This window comes from Amphibalanus amphitrite, unplaced genomic scaffold (assembly GCF_019059575.1).
Source record: "Amphibalanus amphitrite isolate SeventyFive unplaced genomic scaffold, NRLGWU_Aamphi_draft 000890F_arrow, whole genome shotgun sequence".
NCBI lineage: Eukaryota > Metazoa > Arthropoda > Thecostraca > Balanomorpha > Balanidae > Amphibalanus > Amphibalanus amphitrite.
Genome location: NW_024882384.1, coordinates 256,945 through 278,491, shown reverse-complemented (window position 1 = coordinate 278,491; position 21,547 = coordinate 256,945). Strand labels below are relative to the sequence as shown.

At 48.2% G+C, this 21,547-nt stretch overlaps 1 protein-coding gene across 3 annotated transcripts; it reads left to right on the top strand.

Annotated features, from left to right (window-relative positions):
• The first annotated feature begins 243 nt into the window (after positions 1-243).
• LOC122367698 lies at positions 244-20,825 on the top strand. Of its 3 annotated transcripts, none has more exons than XM_043341033.1 (7): positions 244-500; positions 1,106-1,177; positions 1,271-1,411; positions 3,254-3,334; positions 3,733-3,887; positions 19,609-19,739; positions 20,329-20,825. In XM_043341033.1, the coding sequence occupies exons 3-7, from the start codon at positions 1,293-1,295 to the stop codon at positions 20,500-20,502; spliced, it is 660 nt and encodes a 219-aa protein (XP_043196968.1). In that variant the 5' UTR covers positions 244-500; positions 1,106-1,177; positions 1,271-1,292; the 3' UTR covers positions 20,503-20,825. The 3 variants fall into 3 exon arrangements, with proteins under 3 accessions (XP_043196968.1, XP_043196969.1, XP_043196970.1); XM_043341035.1 differs by lacking the exon at positions 244-500 and adding an exon at positions 826-980; XM_043341034.1 differs by lacking the exon at positions 1,106-1,177.
• Positions 20,826-21,547: the final 722 nt, after the last annotated feature.

Here is a 21,547-nt window from a genome sequence, read left to right as displayed (position 1 = left end):
CAAGGCCATAGCCGAGGTTGCCATGACAACAGGCTTGCTGCCAAAGTCACAAATTTTATGTCAAAATTATGGTCAAAATCATTGCAAAAGCCAAGAAAGGTAGTCTTAAGATTAAAACTAAATATAATTTCATCAGATGAAAAATATGGTTAGGTATTTTTCTTTATCAGCATGATTTTCGAAAGATAAGGCTGTGACCGTCTGGCGCTATATTACACTAGTTATTTGGGTGAAAACCGCCAAGAAGCTCGTGAAGTGAACAGTAGCCCAATCTGGCAGCAATTTGGCTTTTATCTCTTGCCGCGCCGCCGAGCGGCGAGCAGTAGTCTATGCAAGGCCATATAACCAGTGTATGACTGCTTTCTCCCAGGCTTTCTCCTACTTTTTGAGCGTTTGTGCTGATCAAGGCCGTGCTCATACGTAGGTACTCTTTTTTCACTGACGCTGGGTTTCCGTAACGCAAGCCTGCCTGCTGGCTGCGATACCATCGATTTTGATTGGTGAGTATTATATGCGACTTTTGCTAAGCCGTGATGTGCTTACGGCCATATCGATCAAGGCTATATAAACGATATCGATATAGCCGTGCCGCGTATCCGCGCAGCTACCGCCTACCAACCGCCAGTACCTAACTCAAATTCAAATTAATCAGTACCTGCCTATATGTTGATGCCAGCAAAACGTAAACTGGGATGGCTTGAGTACCTATGCGTAAACCTATGCCACTTGGCTTGAGTACGATAGATATAACCGAACTGCCGAACGGAACGCCCGTCAGAAAGAATTGTTGCCTTTCACTTCACTTCCGTTGCACTTGCAGTTGCACAGCGAAGCTGGTTTGCGTGCTGTGCTGGACATCAGCGACGAGACCGTACCCACTAGCCTTGCTACACCCAGTCGCCGACAGAACGGTCAACGGAAGGGGATGGCGTCTCCGGGCTCATTCTGCGAAAATACTTTTTTACGTTACGCCATGGAAGGAAAGTTACCCTCCAGGCCCCGGCCATCTATTTTCGCATTTTGCAGTTAAATCAACTTAGCGGCTAGCCCCGTGCCCCCGTGCTTCGACTTAGGCCGCCAGTAATGCTTAATTACTACCCCACAGACTAAGCGACAAGTGACAACGGCGGCTGTTTTGCAACGCTTGGAGATTATCGTCATACTGCTGTGACCTCAGGTGACTACATTTTGGGTGAAAATTACAACTAAACATTCTGCATACAGTTGTCACTGCCTCCGTTCATGTTCGATGAACGCTTGCTTGTTTCAGCTCCCTCGGCAGTTCTCTGATCATGAATCCGTCGCGGATGAGCGCGCTGGGCGCCGGCGGCGACGGCCAGTGGGTGAGCGGCGGCCCGGAGACGCCATGGCAGGGCCGCGCCCGGCCCGACGCGGCACGGCGCGACACCAGGTGAGGTGGATGTGGACGAGAGAAATGTGTGAGGTGTCTTTTTTGTGATACAGTGCAGCGTTGGGCGAATATTTCATGGGCTCATGGGCTGCCGTGTTTTTATATGATGAATGCAGAGATCTTTTATTCCGCCTTCTGGCGTCTGCTTGAGCCAATTTTATATTTCATAACCTTGCTGTTCTCTGCATTTGGTAGCACATGTAGATTGGCCGCGATGAAGCGAAGTCGATCGTTGCAAATTTCGTGAACCCTTGAAATGGGGAATCTCACGCCATATTTTTCTCACCATATATGAATCCTGAATAGGAGTAGATTTATCACGAGTGAAAATCACGCATTAATTAATTAGTTAGGTACAAAGCATCCGTAGCGCCTTTTTGATTATGGAGCAAGCATTACATAAAACATCGCAAACACTAAGGCGTCACATGTTTATAGTAATAAGGGCCTTTGATGCACTCTAATTGAAGGTTATTTTGTTCGCTTGTTATTTTTCTCTAAATATATTACGTAAATCCGATGTCCCATAAAAGTCAAGCACACGCTTTGCCCGTACCGGTTTACCTGTTGCCCGTACCTAACTCTGGCCTGTGGGGTCAAGACTTTTTTAATTTTGTAGCAGTACGATTTGACTTTCATTGGGCTTCCATTTCCAATTTATATTTGCCTTTCCAGTTTGCATGCTAAAAATGAACAAAAAAAATATCGCAAAGTGCAAACATTAATTTATTTTCCTTTGATTTTGTATTCCATTTCTTGAAACTTTTTTATTGGGGATGTCGTGTGAATGACCTACTCCTCAAAATCGGAGGAGCCTCTCAAAGTTTCATGAGAAGTCTCGTGCATGATATTTTTTCTTGATTTTTTCATTTTTGTGTCGTCTGCTCTCGTCACTATTATCAAGGCCCTAGAAACTACCAAGATACCTATAAGAAACAGGTAGGTCCGATGTTTTGAGTAAAGCCCAGTAAAGCCCTGGTGACGTCACTGACATTTCTTATATGGAGAATTTCGCCCATAAGGAAAATATTTTACATACAGAAATTTGTATTTCATTAGGAAAAAATACATTCTTTCAATTTCATCATGAAACTTATATAATTTAATTAAAAAACTTGAAATCCTTTGAGTGCTTGTCCCAACCCCTGCTATACCTTTGGTCACGTGACTTCCATGATAAACTTTGCGTTTTGCAATGTTATGACTTAAACAGAAGCAATAAATGTTACAAGCGTATTATTTATGATGTTTTAGGCAGCAATCGTGTAATAACATCCTTGAATTATATACATTCTGCTTAAAAGAGGTCACGTGATGTTACCAGATTGTGCTCGGACAGCATCTTCTTGAACTTCGATTTTGAGTACTTTTTACCTTCATTGAGTCCTAATAACGGACGTTTTTAGTTATAAAATGAAGCAATGAATCTATTGAGGGCAAAATTTAATCATTTTTGCACTTTCAAGCCGGGCTATCCTGGCATGAACTTCGGCCGGTTTGTGTGTGAAGCCTATGGTGAAGGGAAAACTTCACGCCCGGCTGACGTCACAGACCTCGGCTACCAAATCGTGTCCGGTGGGGGTCGGAAACTACTAGGGCCTACAAGGCCTAAGAAACTATTATATGGCCTTGCTCTCGTCTGCTTTCTGCTGCTTTCGAGGCCGGTCTATCTCGAAGCTCTTCAAAACAAATTTTGGAAGACGGGGAATGCGTTCCTTTACAAGTTTTGTTTGTTTGTTTGTTTGTTTGTGTTAAACTGTTTCATTAAATAACGATAGATGGTGAAAAGTGAAGGGTGAGGGATCAAACCGAACGGGCCCCACAAAATGGTACACCTTTCAGGCGCCGCAGGGCCCGAGATCCGTATGAGGCGTCTCCAGAAGCGCAGTCGTCTCAAAGAAGAATTCGCCGGGAAACCGAAAGGTGAGTTTTATAAAATTCCTTTATATATTTGTTACCGTCAAGTTGTCATAATATGGGGATTTCTTTTGAGGAAATGCGGACGAGGCTGTCGGCGTGCTTTGTTTAGTTCAAGTCCAATATTCCGTGTTGTGCTGTCGACTTACGAAGTGCCTGCTGTAATAATACACTGACAAGAAACGCAACAAATTTAACGGCATTCAAATACGTCATGAACGTACAAAAGACGATAAATATAGACTCGCCAGGAAACGGAACGTAGGTAGGTATGCAACGGCATTTGGTGTGGGGCTTGAGCTCTCGCTTTTACCTACTTGCATTGATTGGTGCTTCTATTAATTTGTGTTGCATTACCTATTGCTGTTCTAACGCCTTTGTGTCCGCTGTGTGCTGGTGCGCAGACAGCGCAGTTTGCGCACAGCCTGCACGCTCATGTCGGTGACGAGTCTGACGCCGGCCTGCGGTCCCGAACTGCTGCTCACCAAGTACCAGCGGCTCAGTCAGCTGGTCCGCTACACGGCCTTCCTGGAGGACGCTACCAGCGCGCTGGTCAGAGGTCAGTCACCCTGCCCGGGTCACCGGTCACAACTGCCGTCGGCGCACAGGCTGGGGTGAAATGAATGCACTGATTAGATGTAGTGAGGGCACTATTTCCTGTTGCTGATGTTGTCACCCCGAATGTCGAGTCTGAGTCGGAGTCGGTGGAAACGCTGCAGCCTTTTCTGCAGCTACAGTGCCTGTGAGGCTCTTGTAGTCTGTGAGCGGGCTAATTGGTGGGATGGTGGGGTCGACGGCCTACACTCCTTTAGCGTCGACTATTAGGGCAACAGTTTATGTATTCAGACTTTAGGCAGGACACAAGGTTGATTCCGATCCAGCGCTCCGTTGTCTGATTCGCAGCCTTTGGCGCTGACGGGGCCGAAGCCATTCACTGGCAAACTGCTTGGGCCGGTAGCAGACAGGGGTCTGAGAATGGTTTGCTGTTTCGATCCGTCTTCGTGATACTGTTCGATATTGTACATATTTCGTCTTCGTGATACTGTTCGATGTTGCATTTTCGATGCCAGGCGACTCTTACATTTGGCCGCATCACAACACTAATTGACAGAACTTAAACTCGCTGCTGAATTTTGTATTGACTGGTTTTCTGAAAAACAACTGCCATTTCATTTAGGAGCAGAACAGCTGATGATGGTGACGAAAATGAATACGAGAGCAGAAGAGTGGCAAACGATCAGAATGATACAATAAAAACATGAACTCAAGTAAACAATAAAAAGTAGGTCAATTACGGGTTGTTTCACGTTGCAGATAAGATGCCGGCAGTACTAACTTTTCAGTATACAACAAATGACAAGCCATGTAACGACAGCGCAGATAATTTAGCTGTTTCTTTGCAATCTTGAAGCAAAACCAAACTCCGACAATAACTTGCAACACAAAATGATTTAAAACTTGCAGACACAACAATACAACCAATAATACAACGAATCCACTCTACATATAGATTGACGTTGGGGAGTGAGGGACAAGGTAGTTTTAAATATCGTAGTTGCTATTCTCTTTTTACTCTTTTTACGGTATTTGGAGTTCATTCTATAACATCCTCACTCCTCAGCCGGCGATTGTACACTTTGATAGCTCGCCCGGCAGTTGAATGAATCTGGAATGTTTTCGGATTCCTTATTTATTTTCGCACACTTCCCATCAAACAACTAACCATTAGCGCATGTCTGATGTTTTTTTTTTTGCGATGGATGTTTAGCGTCCTTGCTGTTTGATTTTGCTTGTGTATGACTCTAAGGCACAGTTGAGAGTGTGCCACACGATGACGTCAATTCCATCGGGATGTGATTTGTTGCCTTCATCTCCGCGTTAACCGTTTTGCTCTCCGTTGTCGTGGTCGACAGCTGCTTACTCACAACATAGTTTTCGATGGCATCCGAGAGGTCGTCTGATCCGCCTCTGTGGTGTCGGCTTCCTTGCCGCTGCGCAACAGCCCGAATATTTCTCAGTGTGTCACCCTGGCGAATCCAGACTAGCTAATTGCAGAACTCGGTGAAGCGCGGCCCCTTGTCCCCACGGGCCTGAATGTTGCTTGCCAGCACGGATTGTTTTTCGAATAATCCGTGCAGACAATGATTTTCGTTTCGGTGCTAGAGACTGTGCTTCGTGACTCGATTTCGATTTCACTGATATTTCTTCTGGGAGCTTGGTTCGTAGTTGCCGCCGATTCCAGCATAGAATTTACTGCGGTTAAAATTTCCACCCGGGCTGGATCAGGAGGATGATTGTGTGTTCTTTTTCAATTACAGTCCTGCCAACCTGAAAACTAACGGCAGTGGATGCCGATCCATCGGTATAAACCCCACAAAATGATACAAATGAATCACCGGATCTGATAACTGCGAGAATTTAGTTTGAAGTTCAAGGTTTGAATAAATCGGGTCAGTTTTCAACTAATGTTGTCGATTATGCTTTATTTTTATGACTGCGAGCATGCTCTGACCATTTCTGCGCACCGTGTTTTTAGGGAACGCTAAAATGTGCTTTAGCTCTTTGCACCACTAGCTCTCCTTGGGACTAGCTCTTATAAGTTACTAGCTATTTTAACATTAGCTTTTACATCACTAGGTAGCTCTTTTGTAGCACTAGCTCAAACGTACTAGCTCAAATGACACTAGCTGTTTTGTCGCTAGGCATTCGGACACGAGCTAGCGATCATGCGGGGCTGATCGGGCTCGCACAGCCGCCGCCGAGCTCGGCGAGGTTTTCATAAGGCAGTTTTTCCTGTCGTCCGTGTCGGCCTGGTCCCGCCGTCTGCCTGACTATCACCTCGCCAGCGCGCATCATTTGCCGGTCGAGGCCTTTATTGATGTGCCTGACAACATTCACGAAATGGGAGAGGCATTCACGGGAGCAGAACGGTTGTGTTACAGTGATGCTGTACTGTGTGGTGGGTCATTCGTCCATTGTCACATATTGGCTCGATTGATCGGGACTGTTTGTTTTCACTCCTAATCAATGTTGAATTCGTTTCGTGATAATCCACCACGACCATACCTATGCCGACATCAACTCAGTTATACTGACTGAGCCAGCGGACCCGTCAAGGGTAATGAGTATTGAGTTCTGTCTACTTGTTTGAAAAGCCACATGTAAATACAGACTCGCAGATCTTACGTCGCCATGCGATCTCGTATATCTTGGAGTAGTTTCACTTTTTTCGTAGTACTTGTCTCGATGGCATAATCAGTAAGTAGAACACGCTACTGATTTAGTTATTCACAACCAGGACAGCATAACGCTGGCGGTTGCGCTTAGCGTTCCGCAACGCTTCGGCCTCGCGCTGCGCCTGTGCGAGACGCTCACGGCGGTGGCGCTGGGCGGCTGCGTTTGCCTCCCGGGCCGCGTGACCCGCGCACCGAGGCATCCTCGAAACGTTCTCACACACAAATCAACACAAAACACACCTTAACTACAAAACACTACACAATGAAGAATGATATATACAAAAAGGTCACGTACCGCTCCTCCCTACTCTCCAAGTTGCTTGTAGCGTCCTGGCTACACTCCGCCAGTGCGGTCCGTCGATCTTCCAGCCACTACCTCGGCCCATCACCTCCGTGTACACCACATTGGATGTCGCGCCCTGGCCACCTCTGGGCGGTGGTGAACAAATTTGTGGATGGGTATGGCTCACCGGATATAGCACTACCTTCCTTACGCTTCGAGAGGTGATGTTGTTGTCCATCTTCCCCGCGACCTGGTTGACTGTCGTCATGACGTCGATAGCCTGACCGATAGCCGTGTGCGACACACATTTCGCTTGTTTATTTCAATTGGTAGCTTTCGGAGAAATCAGTCTTCGTTTACCAGCCTGTCTAAAGCACTAAAAATACATGCGCTTTTGTACCTTGATTTCGCTTGCCTATGACTAAAAGGCGCAACTGAGAGCGTGACACATTGTAACGTCAATTTCACTGGTATGCAGTTTGTTGTCTTCATCTTATACACGTTAACCGTTTTGCTCTCCGTTGTTGGGTCGGCAGCTGCTTACTCACAACATAGTTTTCGATGGCATCCGAGAGGTCGTCTGATCCGCCTCTGTGTTGTCGGCTCCCTCGGCGCTGCGCGACAGTCAATATTTCCCAAACTTTGGCCGGTCCGGCTCGCACATCCGCCGCTGCAGCTCGGATAGTTTTTTGTTGGAAAACGGCAGGGGCGTCGCCGACGGGGGGGTCAGGGGGGTCGCGACCCCCCCACTCGTCAGAACCGGGGGTGTCGACCCCCCCCCACTTTTGGCGATGCTGAGTATGCTTTTTTTAGCTATCATGTCAGGGAAGTTGGCGTCAGCAACATCAACAAATACAACGTCAGATTCAAAATCGCTTCAAGAGCTCCCTAGTCCCTATTGCTTATAGGTCAATACGCTGTGGGCTAGAACATCAGCATGACAATATGATTTTAGTCCCTTTTTATCCCTCAAATGAGCGAGCGCGTCAAAACTGACCCAAGCGTTAGTCTGATTGTCAAAATAATGGTTGCAGTCGATTCGTCGGATGACGTATCAGTAGCTACGAGGTACCTGGCTAGCCTCAGCCCTGCTACCCTCGGACCTACCTGCATAGGGGAAATGAGGTCAGATGGTGGATCCCTCTGGGGCTTTCCTAATAAGACGCGCAAAAAGGAGTATATTGCAACGAAACTTCCAGTGACCTCGAGTTAATGAATTTTACACCTATTCTAAAAAAAAAATTGGCCCCATGATTCGAATATGGATGACCTTGGTTAACTTTTTTTAGTTTTATTTGCTTCCACTTACAAGTGTGGTTTTTGGGGCTGATTTCGAGTTTAGCGCCCGTTTGAACCGTTTGAAGTAGTTTTGATAAATGACCTGACCTGACCCGACCCGATCTACCCAAAATGCATGGAGTCATCATCTTTGTTCAAGACTAACATCGAACTCGTACTCGGGACCCCGATAACAGCTACGGCTCACTAAGTTCTAACAGGCGGCCAGATTTTTCCTACTTTTGGGCGTTGACCTAAGATGACCCGGCCAAGACCTTGAAATTGGGCATCATCGGCTTTCTCTCATCACGGGCAGCATTTTCGCTCTTCCGCGAAACTCTACCTCGATCAGGGGCCGAAAGCATGCCTTATGCGTTACGTTGGTAAACGTTTTACCTTAGCGACCCGCAAAATACGAATAAGAGCTACAGCAACACAGAAAGCGTATCCGATAGCTTTTTAAAGCTCTTTCGCCAACTTCGCCTCAGATATGACTTCGGGTCTATGGCTTGTGTACCATAGAGTCCAAACAGCTAAACTGACGGATTTTGCCGAAACATTTGTTCTGTAACAACCTATGATTCAGTGAATGTGCATGATATTCATGTTATCACCATCGTTTTTGTTTCGTCGAAACACGTCGCATGGCTTACAATTTGAACTTAAAAACTTGAATAGAAAACTTGACATCAGGTAAAGGTCATGACCTGACCGGAAAAGAACCTGCTGCATATGGATCGATCTGTGTTACTGAGCTGAACACACTCCAGGTGCTGTCATCGCTCTACAACGTCTCCATCAAAAGTTGTTGTCGAAAATGTGTTAGAGACCTTTGATGACCTAATGACTGACCATTTCAGTCACCACTGGAACCTTATCACTGCACCTTATCACTAAAATGAACAAGGTGCCATGGCTACAAAAGTATCTAGCGTTTTTAGCATATTCTTTCAAAGCAGAGGGCATCGTGCTTTTTCCCATATCTTATCATGATTGGTGAGGTTACATACCTCTTTGACTTGACTTCGCTTCTCAGATGTAAAATCCCAGATTCATGAACTGTTGGCACTTATAATCCCATTCATTACACCAAATTTCAGACTTATAGGAGTCAGGAGATAATCTATAGGAATGACAAGATTGCAGTTTTAAGAGGCATTAAAACTGAACTTGACATGACATTGTGACCTGACCTCAGGTGACCTCTGCTTGATTTTTATGCACGATGCAAAAATGATGTACAATAAGATATACCGCTGCTTTCGCGGCGCTGCGCCGAGGTTTTTCTCCGGGCACACGAAAAAACCGGGAGTGTGGCTAAAAACACCCCTACCCATCAAGACGAAGACCGGAAACCCGACCCCCCCACTCAAAAATCCGTGGCGACGCCCCTGGAAAACGGCATCCACTGTTCGCCGACGATACGATAGAATGGACGCGTCTGCCGCGGATTGCATATGCACACCACCGTGCGTTATATGCCTTGCTTGGTCCTCGGTCCTATTGTTTGCCTCATCGACTAATGAGCTGCGACTTCGAAATCGATGGTGCGATAGATTGGTTGCATTTTTGTTAATGCAAGTTAATATTTTCCCCACATATTATAATAAATCATTTCACGTCAAACGATTTGCATGGCGTCATCGTTAAGATGCCAGGCATCAGCATAACGACTTTTCCTGATACGGCCGTTTTCGTCTCTCAGCAGACTGATCACGTAGTAGTATTGTATTTGTGAAGCATTTCACGAGGTGGATTAGTGTTTGCCAGGCCTTGAGTCATTGATAAATGTAATACATCGACATCATCATCATCATCATTTTTATCATCATTATTTTTATTTCAACATCCTTGACGGAAACATACAAATGTATGCATGAGGATATATGTGAGTAGAACAAGGGAATAAACTGGAAACTTTGGCGATTACACAGCAACGTGCAGCCACATACATCAATCTCTCAGCTGTTGTAAGCATCACAGGTCATAAGATACACATGGGAACACAGTGCACACAATAATCGTGTGCTAATGTCAGCTTTATTCAAGTGAATTAACAAAAATTGGAAGAGCTCGGCCCCAGTTCGAGATTTAACATAACATTAACAGAGTAATAGCTTAAGCCTTTTCATGCTGACGGCGTAAGGGCCAATTAGGTCCTCGAACGCCTTAACGTCTTCTACATTCACCTTTTTTGGGTGGATATGACCTCATCGGAACTGCCTGACCACAGTGGAATCAAAATTTACCTTGCAGGATGACTCGAAGGGATGTTTCTGTTTGGACACGCAGTGTTGGTCAGTTTGACCTTGGAAAGAGGCAAGGGAGTTCCTGGGTGCAGCAGCTCAAACTTTAGATCTCTCTGATAGTCCTCAGGCCCAAAATGTTCTGAGCAGACCCGAGGGTCCTTAACGTCGCTAAGTCTCCCATTCCTTTTAATTTTTGCCACCACAAATCGGCCCTGGTTTGTTCCTTGGGAGAGCAAAACCATTTTACATCAGGCCTTTTACCCTGTTTCGACACATTAACACATCCTGGTACAGCACAGTATGGCATATTTTGCCATTAAGGCCTCCTGTGTAATGAGGAGCTGATAGATACGAGGATCGTGTTTATCCTTAACCACAGCCGCCTCGGTGCGGAGACGCCATGGCATGCAACCTACCTGCTTGACACGTCCTTACACCGAACACGTCGCCTCTTGATCCCGTTGCCGTTGATTCCGCACACGTAGAGCTCGTCAATGGCGACAAAGTCTTCAGTAGCAAGAGCGTCGTCCAGCTGGACGGCCATGCTGACACGACAAACGGCCGTTTTACGGTCGTAAACAAAGTCAAGTGTGCGCTCCTCGTCTTTTGTAAAGCCGGCGTTCCAGTAAGTGTAGCATCGACCAATGTGTCCAACATACTCTTGGTTACAGCCACGCTAGGCCGCGCTCACGCACGTCTCAACAGCGCCGCGCGAAGCATTGCTCCCCAAAATGGGATCTCCGGCTCGCAATTCTCGATCAATCTCTGCCACTTTGCGCTTCAGAGACTTCTGCATCTGGTGTTAGAATCGTGAGAAGGATTCACTGATGACGTGACGGTGAATGTGTGGGTTTGCATTTGCACCCCATTCGTAGCGTGTCAGGTAGTACGCTGTTGCGTGTCGCGCCGCAGACCGTGCCAAGGTGTCTGGCTCACCAATCAGCGCCAACCTCCATGCTACGTGCCGGGATGTCGCAGCGTGTTGGCTGCCGTGCATTGAGATAGCGCTCGTCACTGAGTTTGGGCGTCCCGTTGACGGCGGCGTGGTCACACAGACGATGAATGACCGGATGATGGTTGAGTGGTTGATGACGATGACACGCATGACGACGGCGCTGGGCGACTGCGTTTGCCTCCCGAGCTGATTGACTCGCGCGTCTTGGCATCCTCAAAAGTCGAAACGTTCTTACACGCAAATGAACACACAACACATCTTGACTACAAAACACTACACAATGAAGAACCCTATGCAGAAAAAGGTTATACCCGTGTGGTATGGTCAGTCGAGCAAAGAACTGCAAAAGGAAGCCACACCACTCCTCGCTGGGTTCCGAAAGGGATATAATTTCAAATGCTCTGCGGAAATGTCGGTGATGAATGATAACACTTAAGGCGGCCGCACACTAGGCCATTCGGCGGGCGACATTCCGCAAAAACGCAATTCCGTGGCGACATTACGCTTTCGTGGACGCCGAATCAGCTGCCGAAACGACAAAATTATCAGCCGACCGCTGCCAGCTAGCTGTCCGCGGGTAGAGTGCGCATGCGCGCGAACAGCCGCGGAGTTGCGGAAAAAGCTGGACCGGTTCAGCTTTTTCCGCGGCGACGCCGCGGACACCCGAAATTGTGGAACTTGAAACTCACCAACTATTGATGGAGCAGCCGAGAAATAGACTTCACTTGATAAAAAATCGTAGCGGCACTTCTTTCCCCATATTAAATGGTTTTTATACACTTCATTGGTTTTTCCAATAATGGGTTACTATGTGCCTCTCCACAATTGTCTTTAGAGGCCTGTACACATTCAGCTGCTGTGCTGTTGTCAGCCGAGAATCACTCACACTATTGGCTGAAAAATTGATGACGTTATGTTGCACATGCAACATGACGTCACCTCTCTGCTGCCGGCAGCATGGGCTGACGGGCTGTGCTGCTACGAGAAAGCAAGTGCAGAGATGCCGAGCCGTCAGCAAAAGCCATAAATGACGCATTTAGACACTGGTAGTGGCGCATGAAAGCAAATCACGTGCCAGATTTTTATTGAGCACTGCAGATAAATGAAATTTGGACACCATGTTGGCGCTATTCACATATATTTGGTTTCATAATTAATTGTCGATACAAGAAAAATACTTATTACTTTCGCACATTGTCAGTAAATATTTTGATCATATATCTAACTGCTTTAGTATTGTATTAATAAAGAACATGAAGATGAGACGAAATATTTGTTTACAGCGCCATATTTGTAAACAGTCAGCCAGTGCTGACATTTCTCATCAGCCAAATGTATACAGTTCCGTCAGCCAGAGGCGGTGGGCGGAGCCTATTTCAGCTGACAACAGCACAACAGCTGAATGTGTACAGGCCTTAGGTTTCTTGCATTTGCCGACAAACACGGTTGTTTACATTAATCACGAGCTTTATTTTTTTGCAACTTCCTCCAGAAATTATGTCAAATTAATAGATATTCAAAACTTTATTTTACAGAAATATAGCATAATCGCATTAAATAAGCAAATATTGTATTTGTATTTAGTTTGCATTCGTTTATATTTATCATAAAATGTTTCACATAAAGTTCCTGAAAATACTAAGTAGAAAATCGCACCGCCGAATGGTCCTGTAAACTGCTGAAAACAAGCGGAAAGCCGCTGTAGGAATGTCGCCCGCGACATTCCGCTTTTGCGGAATCTCGCCCGCCGAATGGCCCAGTGTGCGGCCGCCTTTAGGGTACATTTTGCGTTCCAGACTTCGGTATTTGGCTGTAGCACAGGACACCGAGATTTGGTAGCATTGTCTTTCATTTAAAACGTCAGACGTCATAGGGTTCCAAAGCACACGGAGGATGTCACGCCAAACGATTCGCATGGCGTCATTGGTGATATACTACTCATCAGCGTAACAACTTTTCCTGATACGACCGTCGCGGTCTTTCAGCAGACTGATAACGTAGTACCTAGTATTGTATTTGTGAAACATTCCACGAGGTGCATCATTGTTTGCCTCAAGTCACTGACAAATGTAAATGACACAGACACTCATAAAGTACACGCAGGCACGAGTAAGTACATACATACAACAGTCGCTTGCTAAAATCAACTTAATTCAAGTAAAGTCACAAAAATCGTAATAGCTCTGCCCCAGTTTTCGGCCAGCTCGAACAGTTCGAGCAGTGCGGCCAATCACGATCACTTGCGTCACTGATAATGTCTACTGTTTTTTTTTTTATAACGTGCTTAAAGAGTTTCTGGTCACATCTGTCCATATAATAACGTCGTTGTCCGGTTTTAGTGTGTCAGCCAGCCGTTAGCAACGGCGCAGTGGAGAACGTGACACATGGTGACGTCGATTCCATTGGCGTCCAGTTCGTTGTCGTCATCTACGCGTCGGTCACACTGCTCTCCGTTGTGGCGGTTGGCGGCGGCGTCAACTGCTGGTCCGACCACAAAGTTCTCGATCACCTCCCATAAGTCGTCCTGGCCAGCCTCTGTGGTGTCGGCACCTTCACCGCTGTGTGACAGCCGGAAACTTTTCCACAGCTCGTCGGCATGGTGAAGCCGGACTCGAGCCAAAGGCAAAGCTTGTTGAAGCGCAACACCTTGTCTGCAAGGGCGTGAATGTCGCTTGCCAGCACGACACGGACACCGGTAGGCGTGCCGGCCAGTCCAGCTCGGACAGCCGCCGCTGCAACGCCGCGAGGTGTTCATTGGAAAAACGGCATCCACGGTTCGTCGACAAAGCGATCACAATGAAGAACGCTATATACAAAAAGGTACATACCATCTCCTCCCTACTCTCCACTCTGCTCGTAGCGCCTTGGCTACACGCCACCACTGCGGTCCGTCGATCTACTGGCTATCACCTCGGCCCATCACCTCCGTATACACCACATTGGGTGTCGTCCCTGTATTACCTCACTGTCGTCTGGGCAGCGCGATCCTCATATCTGCCGGCCGGCCGACCCGCGATGCAGCCACGTACAGTACATACAGCTGGCCGTGGCTGAACACTGGCTCCTCCGGAAAGACGGCAACCTGACCGAGCGTCTGCCCCTGGACTTTGTTCACCGTCATGGCGGAAGCTAGCTTCACGGGGACTTAGCGACGCTCCCAGCGGAAGGGAAACGCGTCATCCGTGGGCCGGAGACGTGGACCTTGCACTTTCCTTAGGGAGTTGCTAAAGCGCGCACATTACAGGACAGCACGCAACGCCATTGGCCTGTTCAGTGCCAAATGTGCCATTTACAAATACAAGTATCGCGACGCTGCGCGCGGCAGTTTTTTCAACACACGCAAAGAAGCTGGCAGGGCTGGCCAAGCCCCCACCCCACCCGGGGAAAGGTGTATATGTATGGCTGTGTATCGGTATCAAACTCACACCATGTCTTTGGTGTTTCAGTCTTCTATCGCATTAAGAACAAACAAATTTCACAAGCTGTCAAGGGAGAATATGACAACAAGTTTGTCTCACTACATATAGCTAAGTTTCAAATATTCCGGGTAATGTAAGTGCCTCTAATAATTGACAGTGTAATTCAAAACTACATCCGTCAAATCCCGAAGCAGGGCTCGGGCATATATCCATGTGTTGGAAGCAGGTCACACAGAAGCATGATTTGCATGCCTTCCGTTAGGTGAGAATAAAACTTCGAAGAGAATATTGTTGAAAAAGGAAAATAACGTCTGCTCATTACATGCACAATACATAATACTCTTGGTCCGCCACGGCCGACTCCCGGTTGTACTCGAGCCAGACGGTGAGCTGGGTGCGCCGGGCGGCCTCGATGGCCTGCTGCTCACCGCCGGGCTCGAAGTACACCAGCTGCTGGTTGGGCAGGTGCACCTGCAGAGTCACCACGATTGGCTGCTGCCGGCTGATGGGCTCTTCGCAGAGCCGCCAGCAAGCCTCGCTGGCGCCGATGGATTGCAAGTCCTGATAGTTGGTGATCTCGTCGTCAAGGCCAATCAGTGCGTCGGTGCGCACCATCTGCCGATCGGGGCCCTTATAAATATACCTGGAAACTGATTGATAAGATCTGAGACAAGTAGTATTATAATGGGATGGAACTATTTTATAAATAGTTATAAAAATAGTAGAACAAAAGAATATAACTCAAAATAGTTCCCATTGTCTATCCCATTATAATGGTATCTGAAAATATTAGCGACATATGAGAGGCATTCACGGGGGCACCGGCCAACTGTTGTGTTAGTGCTGCTGTACTGTGTGGTGGATCATTCGTCCAGTGTCACAGATAAGCTCGACTGATCGTAACTGTTTCACTCTTTGCCTACAAGTATCTTTGCCTACAGATAGTTGCCTACAGTATCTTACAGTAGACCTGTTTCACGTAAACGCTGCTGTGGTCAGCACCTCCACCGCATCGATGTCGCCAACGCAGTACAGGGCGACGTAAAGCTGGCTGTGGGTGGACACTGTGCTGTCACTGCACAGGTCGAATTTGATAACTTTGCTTATCCTGTCAGTATTTTATATTCCTCACAAGTTGATTGCTCGCATCATTTAGCACTCATGGACCAAGAACTAGAACAAAGTAGAAAAAGTCAGCAAAGATCAACTACTTATGGATCGACCTGCGAAGGACACGAAAGAGTGTGTGCTGGTATCAGTGACTTACTCAAAATATCCCATGTATCGTTTTTATTCTCCGGAACAATGACGCCTATTACATGAAGTCTCCGTGAAAATTTCCTTCCTTATCCTCCCGTGGCATGTAAAATGGGAGAGAACCTGAAGGACGTACTATGTAGTGTATGCTAAAACCTAACACCAAACTAGTCGCAACGAAATAGCGGAGGAAGTTCAGAGCTGTTCCGGCGACTGCTGGGAAGTTTCGGCGACGGCTATTCCCGGAGCAGGGTGCCGCCACCGCATACGACCGCCGGCTATTCCCGGACGAGCCGGGTGGAGATGCCGAAAACCTCTGCCGCCAACTCTCAGTTTTGGTCGGTCAAGAGCTCTGTACCCGAGTAGTGTGACAAATTTCTTGTACGTTCGTACTGGACATCGGCTTGGATGTTCAGGGCACTCGAGTGGCTTCGGTGCGAAGGCTACTTCCACCAGCTGCGTCACCATCTCTTGTCTTTGTGCAGCGCTCTGAGGACTCCAGGTATTCCAGGCCGGTCTCATCTTTCTTTAGTTTCACATCTGCCCATGTCATCTGGCGACTTTCGTTTCTCCCACGATGACCGAAAAGGAGAGCTGTTTGCCACCAGACTGTTGTCTGCAGAGCGTCTGGGCTGTGACGTCCGAATTGACTCGACTCGTGCAGGGTGTTATTTTCCTTCTTGGTCAGTGCTGTAGAGCGATTTGGCCTGTTGCCCTTTCCATCTGCCTTCAGTAGTTTTAACTTCGCCTTCTTTACATCTCTGGCTCCTCGATGGTCTACACATCTTTCCCCAAATCTCCGAGTTCATGATCCTTGAAGCATCTTCCGATGACAGTGAGCATGCAGTGCATTGTGATTGTTTCATAACTTTGGCCGTTGATCTTTTTCGCTTATATCAGAAAGGAACACAAGACAAGAAAGTGTTCAGATCTGCCTTGCTCAAACGTTCAAAGTACTGACGCCGGTCTGATTTTCACAATGTTGCGCAAACGGCCTAAACCGCCTAATGTTAGTGTTGTTTTGCGTTTTGTTACCTCGCTCCGGCTCATTTAAATGAAGTTTTGGATTTTGTCACTTGTTGTTTCTTCATCGTCTACATCCAGTCCCAAATAAGGTGTAAACCACGGTTTTCTCTATCATTGTCTGCACTGGAAGTCATAGCTATTAGCTATAGCCAAACACAGCCAGTCCTTTGCCGAGGTCATGGCCTAAGTTAAGCGGCATGTGGCTAACACATACCCAGTCCACTCTTGGACCAGGAATATATAATCCCTGGCTCAATCAAATCTATCGCCTCTTTTGAACATCAAAAGAAACTAGAGGGGCGGCATTACGCGCTGCGTAGTATGTTGGCACAGGTTTTTGGATGTTTTGATCGTTAGATGCTGCGGTCTTGATGCTGTGTTGTTTGGATGCCATGCGCTATTGGATGCTTTGATACACAAAGTTCAAAGGTCAATGACCTCCCGGCTCTGATTTCGCTCAGTTTTCAAAGCGAACAATCTGAGCCGTGGACGCAGCAAGTCCAGAGGTTCCAAGAAGGTCGCTAACGCCGTGTTGAAGAAACGTGGTGTCAGAAGAAGGAGTCATGCTAAATGTTCCATCTCTCGTTACAATCACACGCCAGTAACTTACACCTGTGCTGTCAATGAAAAATACGAAAATTAAATATACCAGTTTGTAAAGTTATCCGAGTCTAGAGCACGTGCCTTTGCTCGGCGCCGGCAGCGGCCCGAAACGCCGCAGAGAAGCACCCGCCACGTGCAAACCGCTGAACGCACCCCCGCGAGAAGTGTATTTAGGGCCTTGTCGAAAAGTAAATAGACCAAATGGTTGCACGCGTGCGACTTGTGTCGAAAATTTCACCCCCGTAGCCCGCACCGTCACCGCGCAACAGCCCTCCAAAGGGAACTCCCGCGTTACGCACATGCATACAATGCAATACATACATACATACACACATACATACGTACGTACGTACAGACGTTTTGATTTTTCTAAGAGTGACCAGCTCCACCTGCCTGGCCTCCTCCTCCTACGCCTCACGATGCTGACGGACGCGCACCACGGTGGCCTCCAGCTCTGCCTGTCTGGCCTCCTTATCTTGTGCCTCGCGATGCTGGCGGGGGCGCGCCGCGTTTGCCTCACGATTGGCCTGTCTCTCTGCCTCCTCCTGCGCCTCGCGCTGTTGGCGAAGGCGCGCCGCGTTCGCCTCACGCTCGGCCTGCCTGGCCCTCTCCTCCTGTGCGGCTCGGAACGCGCGCTGTCTTTCGGCATGTAACTCTCGGACCCGGTCGTCGTCCGCGCGCTCCCGCTGGCGAGCAACCTCGGCCTCCCTGACCGCCTCCCTCTGCCGGCGGGCTCGTTGCTGTGCCGCATTTCGCTCGGCCTCAGCCTGCCGCTCCGCCTCGGTCATACGGGCCCGACGCGGACGGCGCGGCGGCGCTGCACTGGGCCGCTGCGTTGGCGGACACCGCCCGACGCATGGCACTCACGTTACTGGGTGCATGTACGAAAAAAAATGCAACAAGCCATATCACTTAACATACTTGAAAGCAAAACACTTGTGTGATATATGTCCCGGTCGAGTCCGCTGAATCGACTTGAATGTGCAAACATTGTTTACATTCGCAGTTGCCGTGCTACCAATTGACAATCCAGTCATTTTAATGTCCACGCCCAAAGGACACGATGCTGTCTGATCATAGAATCTGGTAGCAGCACGTAACTTGTTATGAACAGTTTATAATATTTTATTATACAATTACCAAATACTCCTTCAAATTACACTCGAAATACATTCCTCGTAGGTTCGCGCTTGCAAAGTCTGTGGTGTGGTCCCGGGTCTATGTATTTGCTTTTCCCACACTGTCTTTGGGTGAGGGAAAACGCCCATAGCCGATCACAAACAATCAAATCATAATAAGATTTTCACAGAGCACAAGTATATCTTGCACAGTTGCTGGCCACGTGCACACCGCTGAACGCACCCCTCGAAAAGTTGATAAGACAAATGATTGCACACGTCCGACTTGTGTCGAAAAATTTCACCCCCGTAGCGCCACGTCGCCTAGAGTAGCCCGCCGTAGGGAACTTTTTTTATACAGTTTTATTGGCACATTCGCATAAAAACACAAACAGGAACACGCGCAACGTTTCTTGGCTCTTCGTCGGCGGCCCGCCTGGCCAGGCCGGGACGGTGCCGTCCCGGCCATGGGGAGAGCTGGGGGATGCTTCCCCAGCCGGGGAGATCTGGTGGATACCTCCCCGGCGCTCCAGACGGTAGGGAACTGGCGCGTTATATGCATTGCATACATACGTACGTAAAGACGTTTTGATTCTTATAAGTGATAAAAAACATGTCGCATTTGGTATGCCGCCGTCATGAGGATGACTAGAATTTGGTATCTTATAACCTTCAGCACACAATTAATTTTTGGCACTTACACCCTGTATTGTACCTACTAAACCTCGATTTATGAAACACATATGCTTGGTGAAGAGAAATTACGTCGCAAATTTGTATCTTGAAATTAAGAGAATTCATATTTGCGTTCGTTTTTTGGTGCTAGTGTTACCTCCTGTCGGCATTCCGCTGGCAGAGCTGGGCGTGCGCCTTAACTTCGACTTCAATCCGGTGACGCGCTACATTCGGCGGCTGCGCTACCAGGCCCAGGCCGGCTCCGGCCTCTTTGACTTCCCAGCAGATGAGGCCGACGAAGTTATGAAACTGGTAAGCTGCGCCTGCATTGTTAGATTTTACATGAGCTTTTCGTTGTTTATTAGCAATGCATGACTCACCGAGGACGTGTCAGTAACGGGCAATCTCGTAGACGGCCTGGAAGATAGAGAGATAACGGTCTAGAGGAGTACACGAATGTTGTATATTATTTACTCACACCCTTATTTTGTCAATAGACATTAGACAATATACAATGTATTCTAAAACATGTCTTTGATGTTTCGACTGCAATTTTCCTTAGAAAAGGTAGAGTCAAATATCAAAACTACCACCTCGCTGCCAGACTGTGGGTGCTGCGGGTTTTATCCAACGGTATATGTTCTATGCCGAACTGTTGCCATTACACTTGTGTGCAGCAGCAAATGAACTGTATTTCAGAGGTTGTGCGTTTGAATTGATTGTTTCGACTGTCGTATCGCCTATCTTCATTCTTATTTTCCTGATCATTTTGTGTTTTGAATAGTTGTGAAGTTTACCTAAGCTCCCTTCTCAATTTCCTCAGTGTTCCGTTCCGTTCCGTTCCGTTCCGTGTGCTTCGATTTATGGCAATGTGGGTCTGATTCCTTTTCCTGTCGTTCAGTTGGACACCATGTCGGCGGGCGCCGCCGACCAGCGGCAGACGCAGGGTGCGGCGGCGGCCACACCGGCACCGTCGACCAGCTGGGGTCACCGGAGTGCGGCGTCCACCGGCGCGGCGCCGTCCCAGCGGCGGGCCGACGAGCCGCCGCCGGCCGGCCGCCTGCCGCCGCACTGAGCCGGCCGCCTGCCGCTGCACTGAGCCGCCGGCCGGCCGCCTGCCGCTGCCGGCCGGCCGCCTGCCGCCGCACTGAGCCGCCCGGGACACCAACACTCCGCCGGGCGGCTGTGCTCATTTGCTGAGGATGAGGGAAGGGAGAGATGGAACGCGGACATGTGGAGATGGGAGAAGTTTTGTATTTGGGTTTTGTTCGTTTTTGCTGCTTTTGAATGTTTTTGATGTCCGTGCGCCTCGCTTGTGGATGCATTTATAGAATTTATGCGAATTTCAAGCTTTCTTGTTGCACTCGTCGATGCTATAGAAGTTGTAGTTTTTTTTTTTTTTTGTTCTCCGTCTTAGCGAAAATATCAATTGAGTGATGCAGGTCAGTGGCGTATGAGTTTCTTTGCACTTACAGCGTTCTCGTCACTGATGTGTTTGGTTCCAAGACGAATACATTCCTTTTAAGCTTCACAATTCTCTTTACATAAACTAAGGAATGTGTGTCAGTCGGGCGGCGGTGGCGCTGCGTCGTCCGGGAGCTGGCGCGCCCCTCCCCTGCCCGATCACGGCGGGCTCTGACGCCGGGCCGACACCCAGGCCGGCTACCGGCGCCCAATCGGCGCCGCCGCCGTAATCCAATACGCCAATCAGCGGCGCGAAAGGCGACACCGAGCGCGCGGCGCCGCCCACTTTTTGTCGCCGCCGCCGGTCGGAGAGCAGCCCGGCGTGCAGTGGCTGCCCAGTGCCCGGCCGACAGACCGGCACTAATGCAGACGTTACCTGTCCGCCGCTACCGGCTGATTGAGCCGTGTCCGATACGACAAAAAAGGCCATTTGTATTATAATGTGGACCGGCACAGACGGCCAACTGCCGTCGTTTCTTCATAATTGGTAGACGATGAAGGGCGTGAATCCGATAAGCCGATGAATCCGATAAGATATTTATAGTCACCGTGCCGATAAGTATCGCCAGCTTTATCTTATCGGTACATGACATGAGCAATCGCCCTTTTGAGGCTCATGATAAATAAAGTGAATGTATTGGAGGCGCCAACGCCAA